This window comes from Camarhynchus parvulus, chromosome 23 (genome assembly GCF_901933205.1).
Source record: "Camarhynchus parvulus chromosome 23, STF_HiC, whole genome shotgun sequence".
Taxonomy (NCBI): Eukaryota; Metazoa; Chordata; class Aves; order Passeriformes; family Thraupidae; genus Camarhynchus; species Camarhynchus parvulus.
Window position 1 is genome coordinate 3,838,971 of NC_044593.1, and position 7,752 is coordinate 3,846,722.

At 49.6% G+C, this 7,752-nt stretch overlaps 1 protein-coding gene across 1 annotated transcript; it reads right to left on the bottom strand.

The window, feature by feature from the left end:
- Positions 1-6,487, bottom strand: SF3A3 (splicing factor 3a subunit 3). Its single transcript, XM_030964553.1, has 17 exons — positions 6,351-6,487; positions 6,226-6,273; positions 6,042-6,094; positions 5,488-5,593; positions 5,023-5,095; positions 4,542-4,633; positions 4,334-4,416; positions 3,864-4,002; positions 3,476-3,544; positions 2,987-3,054; positions 2,542-2,649; positions 2,269-2,338; positions 1,646-1,810; positions 1,423-1,533; positions 951-1,041; positions 613-668; positions 1-283 (listed from the first exon to the last, which is right to left on the bottom strand). Exons 1-17 carry the CDS (start codon positions 6,444-6,446, stop codon positions 206-208), a joined length of 1,506 nt encoding a protein of 501 aa, XP_030820413.1. The 5' UTR covers positions 6,447-6,487; the 3' UTR covers positions 1-205.
- Between the last annotated feature and the right edge of the window lie 1,265 nt (positions 6,488-7,752).

The window sequence follows — 7,752 nt, forward strand, 5'->3', positions numbered from 1 at the left end:
TTCCTAAATTACAATGACTTTATTTTTCAAGGTATTTTTTAATATAAAACAATGTCACAAGTCTAAGGGGCTTACTAGAAAGTGACTCTATAAAGTATTCTTGAAATCTATATTCATGCACATACAAAATCCAGACAATGAAGAAGTCAAAGCTGCTGCCAGATCCACTCTCTCTGCAGATGTGGGATCCATCACCTGGGGACAGCTACAGCAGCCCTTGGCGCTTCAGGTCTTCGTAGGTCTTTTTATTCACCACATTCCCACTGGAATCCTCATATTCCTCCTGGAACAGAAGCACAGTTTAGAGACAGCACTCAAATGTTAGTTCCAAGAGCAGTCACTGAACATGAGCACCCTGCCAGAACTTCTGTGCAGGAAGGCAGGCAGTGGATCTGGCAGCAGGTCCTGGGAGAAGAGCTCAGCCAGGGCCAGAGTCATTAGAGGTTGTACTACAGATTTTACTTCCCACTTTTGCCCTGTTCCCTGTTGAAAAATGGCTTTGGAACAGAAGTTTAGGAAAAGACACCAGAGTAAGTGAGGCATTGCTCACACCCAGAACAAGGGGTTCCCATGGACACGGTGGGGAGACACTGAGTGCCTCTCACTGCTCACCTCTGTATCAGGCTGCCACCTCTCTGAAGCCTTCTGCTGTTTCAGCTTCGCCCACACTGCAAACACAAAGTCAAACAGGATCTATGACACCTCCCTCGAGATACTGGTTTCTAAATAATACACAATGAGATTTTTCCATCCCTTTTAAATCCAGGGATGTACCTAACACCCATTACAAAGTTATCATTCCACTGTGTGCTCACTGAAAGGCACTGAACTGCAGCAAACAAGACTTCAAATAGATTTTTGGGATGGGACATGAGACCAAGGTCCAAAGCCAGCCCTTCAGAAAAGGTGGTGCTCTTTAACATGTTCCCTACCCTGCCATCACTACTTACACGAGACTGCATCCTCAATCTGTGTGACATTGGCAAAGTGTGCTGTGTTGGGAATGCCCAGGCACCGCATCCCGTGGGCATGTCTCCACTCCTGGGGAAGAGATGAGACCAGTGTGAGAGGCAACACCACAAGACATTAACATCTGAACAGGGTGCAAGACATGCTACCACAGTACAAATCTACCAGTCTTCTTTAAAAACATTATTTTCTTGTCCTGCAGACAGTAACACCACACCAGCCATCAACAGCCCCACTGCACCCATCAGACCTGAGCAGTGGGTGTTCAAATGGGCAGGGATGGTAGCAGAAGAGATTTCTGTATGCCTAACACCATCTCTGCATGGCCCTGCAGCACAAGCTCAGACCCACATGGCAAAAATGCTGCTCAGGGACCCCAAGGACTCAGCAGTGACTCATTACAATCACTGAATGAATGAATTCACGGCTGTTCCTGCAGTGAATGTCACTTACTGCAAAGTGCCTCTGGAAAGCCTTGGGCCCTCGGTAGGTGTAGTTACCACAAATCTCACAGTTGTAGTTGATGTTCAGTCCATGGAGTTTATACAACCAGTATGGGATGGGCTGGAGCAAGGAGACAGCAGGATTAGCTCACATGGCAAAGAAGCTCAAACAGAGAAGCAGTGTGGAGTCAGTGACCTGTCCCACTTCTCCAGGCCTGCTAAGTCTCAGTTACCTTCCCATCCCAACCAAGAGGCAGATTCTTAGGATTATAAATGATTTCATTTTCTTCATCTTCACTCTCACTCTCACTGATCTGCTCCTCCTCCTCCTCCTCTCTCTCCTCCCCTGTCCGTGCCTGCTTGCGCTGCACGTTCTCATGGGTGAGGTGTCTTTGTTCCTGGAGGGGAAGAAAGGAAGGGATTGTCCACACACCATGGCAGCAAAAAGTCAGGCCAAAATCTTGTAGTGAAAAACTCAGCGCACAGAGGGAGGAAACAGAAGACCAATGTGAAGCAGAGAACTCCCACCTTACTTACAGCCAAACAGTTTCAGTTTGTAGTACCCTGACATTTCCTATTTGCAAAGAATGAAACCTTGTATCACCTATTAGCACTTCCAATGTTACTACAGCAGCAGCCACTCCCCTGAAAACAATCCCCCACCACTAAAAACAAGGAGCAAGGCAGACCAAAGTAAAGGTTTGCAGTACTGTATGACTTATGCACAAAATAGATGTGGTGCAGCACACTGATGTGATACTGTCTATGAAAGCACTATCTAAAGATAAGGACAACATTCCAGTCGCTATTTGACAGCTCTGAAATAAAAAGCTTAAAAACAAAATAAAATCCTTACCCCAAGAACTTCCACATACTCATAAATCTGAGCTTCCAGGAATGCAAGATCCTTATTTCTTTCAGTGTCCCTGAAACAGATGAGGTATCTTCATTAAACACACGAGTTCAGCTCTGGTTCCTTCTGTTTGGTTCACCACTGTTTGGTCCAACATGAAAAGCTTCTAATACTCTAGAATCTCTGTCCTAACTACACAGGAGTGGTGATTATAGAACACTCCTCATCCAAGAAGAGAGAACATTGCCAGCCTCAGAATGACCTCTGAGAACTCACCTTTTGCTTCCTTTTGTCTTTGGATTCTTAGCAAACAAGGAAGGATCAAGTGCTTCCAGGGATTTGCCTTTAGTGCTAAAAAGCCTCTGGGCACGCTCCTCCAGAGTCCTGCAGAGAAGCAGGGAAGGGATGAGTCTAGACTGCAGTTTTAATTTCCTGAGAATTGAATTCATGCAATAAAAATCTAAATCTAGCTTTTAGGAAACCATGAGATTCATTTTATCTTTGTCTTCATTCCTCAAGTCAAAGTCTACTGTACCAGAGACTCCTGTACAGGAGCAGTTCAGAGCAGCAGATCCCACTGCTTGGTTCTTAATGTTTTGTCTTTCAAACATCAATAAGGTAATTCTAGTACAACAGAGATAACCACACAAGTATCCCAGACAGAAATGTGATACAGGAACACCTCAAAAACTGAAGGGAACTCTACAAAATTGCACCTTACCCGCCACACTTCAGCCCCAGAGCCAGCAAAGCTGATTTTAACCTGTCCAGTCCCAGGGAGGCCAATTCCTGTTCAATTAAATAAACCACTGTAAGAGACAAGCTGTTCAACACATACAATATAGATATAGCCCACTTTATCTTAGTAAATATAGCTAAATACAGCAAATAAATATAGCTTATGAAATATAGCTAAGTATATCTATTAGCTTATTAATGATGAAAAAACCCTGATGAACAGCATTTAAGAAAGGACTGTCAACAGTGTACCCCTGCTCCCAGGAAAATGAGGAATGTGACAAATCTAACCAGGTCTTTCAAGTTACACCCCCCCAATGGAGAAATCACACCATCAGCACCATCAAAGTTTTACCCAGGAAGCACAGAGCCAGGGACAAAAATACAGCACTAAAACTACACAAAAAACCCAAATTGCTGAACTTCCATCTGCTCAAAATGTGGTAGTAGGTGCAGAGCACTGGAAAATTACCTCCCAGGAGGAGAAGGCCGAGAGGTCCAGGTGGGCACCAGCATGGGTGAGGGCACTGCTGGTCTCTTTCTGCCAAAAAAAAAACACATGCAAGAGCTGCACAACAAACTACAACACTTGTGGCCATAGAGCATTTTAATCTCCAGTAAAGCAGTTCATTTCACAGAGAAAAATCCTCTTCCTAAACTGAAAATGGAGCAGTAGTAAAGACGCAAAATAAGCCAATCTGAAACAATGCTCGTTTTAAACCAATTATGCTGGGTTTTAAATTCAGGTCAGTATGAATTTAAACACAGAGCTGCAGCCTCACTGTCATGGTCCCCCCAGCACAAATGACTCCCACAGCCTCCTCCCAAACACAGAACATCAGCCAGGCTCAGGTGCTCACCGGCCAGCCCGGGAACGTGCCGTTCTCCCACTTCTTCTCAAACTCCGTCTGGATTTTCCCAAAAAGTTCATTCTGGTCCAGTAATGGCTTCACTCGATCTGTGTAATCCTGCAGGTACTCAAGGAGCATTTCCAGATACCTGGCAGGGGAATCATGAGCACAGGGAATTCACTGTCACCCTCTCACCACATCTTCGGACAGGCACCACCCTCCTGTGCTGCAGAGGGACGTGACCAAGGTCAGGCCAGTTTTCCACACAGGATTTTCTTGACATAACAGTTCCAAGGGTACATTAAAGCTCTTCCTCCAAGCTGAATGTGGCTCTCCACATCTCTCCAAGTTTGCTTGGGGCTCAGACACATGATTGAGCTCAGGGACCCAATTTATGTGAGTTAAGTTTGACTGTTAATTATAATCTCTGGACACTTCAGAAGCAAATTCCTTCTCACCAGGCAGGCAAACAGGCTCACCTCTTATATTCAGCATTTTTTCTCTCCTTGGGAATATCGAAGAGCTGGTCAAATGTGGATAAGTAAGTGATATAATCCAATTTCTAAGAACAGAAAGTCTGAGTCAGAGTTCATACATGGCCAAATTAACATCCAGCTCCCAGAAAAGAGAAGCCCCAGCCTGTGCAGGGCCTGGAGATCCCCGAGGCCACACACAGCAGCCACTCACCTCTGATGATTTCAGGTTAATGTACTTGAGGTAACAATCATGCAAATCCAAGTATCGCCCATACCCTTCCTCATCTGTGAACTCCACCAGATCTGAAGGAAAGATCAGGAAAAGCTTTATTTTCCCTACTTTAACATTCCCTACTTATTATTAAAGCTTTATTTTCCCTACTATAATATTCCCTACTTAATATACAACTGCTTTTGAACTGGAAAAGGATCAGCTGTGAAGTCATTTATGCTTAAGGAAGGGGCTATCATGCCTCTGACACTCATTGAGCAGCCCCAGCTGCAAGCACCAGAACATTCCTCAGGAACAGCAGCCTCACTGGGGAACATTCCATAAACTGCAGTTCAGAAACATTTAGACAGGAGAATTTTCAGAATTTATTTAGTGAAAGGGAGGTGATGCCCTGAAACATGCAAACCAGATCAAACAACCCATTAAATAATGCCAGAGCTGGAGCAAATTACAAACTTACTCTGAGCTTCTTCACTGGGGTTGTCTCTGGCCTTCAGCAGCTCCTCAAACTCCACTGACATAGGAACACAGATCTGCAAGGCACACAGTGATTTACTTCAGCTCCTGTCCCAGAATAACTAATATAAAATCACACAAGGTGGCACATAATGAAACTGCAAACAGAAAAGAGACTCAAAGCTTTGTCACTTTTCTTTTTGCACAAAGGTAGAAGTGTGGCTTTAGCCAACACGAGAAAGGTGAGATCTGATCCCAGCTCAGCTGAACATCCCTGTTCTAGCAGGGAACAGGGTGAGTGTCCTGTGCTGCTCCCTCACATGCTCCTGACCCTGAGCAGCTGTGCTCAGTGTTCTCACTACTTGTGTATTAATGCAATAAACTGGGGAAACAAAAGCTCTGTTTCCTGTAGGGATGAGACCCAACAGAGCACATCTCACCTGTTCCTACGGACCAGGTATCAACTCACCTCATTTGGGTGCTTCCGGTGAAATTCCTTAATTTGCTTCAGTCTGTTGTAAAACTCAGCAAATTCATTTGGCCCGGAGATGGCACTGAGCTCTTCCTTACGCAGGCTGTGAGTTCATGGACAACAACAGAGGGAAGGGAAGGGAAGGGAAGGGAAGGGAAGGGAAGGGAAGGGAAGGGAAGGGAAGGGAAGGGAAGGGAAGGGAAGGGAAGGGAAGGGTGACACTGACACAGCCTTAGTCCAGGTCTGTGCTGCAGTGTCTGACTGCAAACCTTTGAGTTATGGGGGACCTCCCAGCCCAGCAGGATCAGGGGCTTGTGGCCACATCCCCCTGTACAGGCTGCAGCCCCTGACAAACCCCCGGAGCAGCCAGGGCCTCCCCACGACATGACACAACACAACAAAACGTGTCCATCCAGCACGGATGTGCCCTCGGGTCCTGCCCTGCCTTCAGTCGCCACATCTCCATTCGCGTGTCACTCTCGAGACATTCACACTGACTTCAAACAGCAGGACACGCTCGGGCACACGAGGCACACCCCGGGCACACTCACCCGTCCTTGTCGTCGTACAGGTCCCGCAGGTTGCCGCTCACCTCCATGTACCTCTGCGGAAAAAAGGAGAGGCCCGAGCGCCGCCGAGCCCGTTACCGGGACGGGCCCCGCTCGCTCCGGGCAGCCCAGCCCGCCTCGCCCCCGGCCCCAGCCCCGCTCCCGGCCCCAGCCCCGGAGCACTCACGTCCTGCATGGCCCGGGTGCGGTGGTCCGAGTTGATCTGGTCGCGGAGCTGCGGGCAGAGCAGAGCAGAGCGGTGAGCGCGGGCCCCGGCGGCGCCTCCCGCCCCCCTCAAGGCCCCGGACGCACCGTGGACTTCTTGGTGAGCATCTCCTTCACCATCACGTCCATGAGGCGCTCCCGCTCCTCATGGTACCGCCGCTGCTGCTCCAGGATCGTCTCCATCCCGCGCACGGCTCCCGCTACCGCCGGAAGGTCCCGGTGAGGCCCCGGTGTGTGCGCGGGCAGGTTCCGGTTCCGGGGCGCTGCGCGGTGCCGCGGGCCGGCCGGCAGGAGGCGGCTGCAGCCCGGCCGGGCCCCTGGTAGCGCGGGGCCGCGTCCGAGAGCGGCGTCGGAGAGCGGTGTCCGAGCGCGGAGCAGTGGCCGAGCCCGGGGCCGTGGCCGAGCGCGGTGTCACAGCGCAGTGTCCGAGGGGGGCCCGTGTCCGAGGGCGGTGTCCGAGCCCGGGGCCGTGGCCGAGCGCGGTGCTTGGGGCACTGAGTGGCCCCCGGTGCCGGTTTGGGTTTGGGGCTGCCCCAGCCTGGAGGCCTCTCGGGGTTGCCCGGCCGCAGCAGCGTTGCTCGGTGCCGAGCCGGGCCGTGCCGTGCTGAGCCCGGCCGGGCTGTGCTGAGCCGGGCCGAGCCGTGCGGGACGCGCCCGCAGCTCCCCGCGGCCGGTGCCTCGGTGCCCAGCAGTGCAGGCTTTGCTTTCAGCCCCACAATCGCGGTGCGAATCCTCCCACAGACACCCCACTTGTTTTCAAATCCCTTCTTCAGATCCACCCTGCATCCAAGGGTGTCTTGCCCCAACATTGCCAAATGCAAAGCTGTAATTACGTTTTGACTCACTGTATGTGAATGAATTATTCGTATTTTTTCTGCCATGCACAATAACTCTAAGCCAAAAGCAAGAAAAAATTTTGTTTTAATTAATGGAAGACAAAGATGATCCTTCACTGAGGAGAGGATGATGCTGCAGGTATGAATATTGTCTGTAATTACTCCCTTGCATTATAGGCTGCCCTGAAGTACATCACTTTTCTTCATGAATGCCTGCCTGAAAATAAAAACAGAGATATGATTCTGAACTTCGTGTTCTTTCATTTCTCTTTGCATGAAACTTCATCTCTGGGAAGGGAAGGAGTTGAAATCCAGCAATGTCCCACACAACCACATGGCCTCCTTGTTTTGGGCTGCTGGCATCAGGAGGGTCAAGGTGGGACAAGTCCAGCCCTTGCATGCCCACCCTCCTGCTCACCCCACAGGTGGCAGTGCACATGGGAGGAGGTGGGAGAAAGTTGCCCCAAGAGATGCTGTTTCATTTTGGGGCAGCAGTGCAGCGTATCAGAGGCTGGGAGCAGAAATGTAGAGAGCCACAGAATATCCTGAACTGGAAGGGATGCATGAGGATCATCTAAGTCCAGCTCCTGGCCCTGCACAGAACTCCCAGGCAGTGGCTTGAACCTGGCTCTGCCCATTGGGGCTGCAAACGC

Coding starts and splice junctions, on each gene's coding strand:
- SF3A3 (XM_030964553.1), bottom strand. CDS start 6,446: ATGGAGACGATCCTGGAGCAGCAGCGGCGGTACCATGAGGAGCGGGAG. Junction 6,274..6,350: donor TGCTCACCAAGAAGTCCACG/GTGCGTCCGGGG, acceptor CTCTGCCCGCAG/CTCCGCGACCAGATCAACTC. Junction 3,545..3,863: donor GCACGTTCCCGGGCTGGCCG/GTGAGCACCTGA, acceptor TTTTTTTGGCAG/AAAGAGACCAGCAGTGCCCT.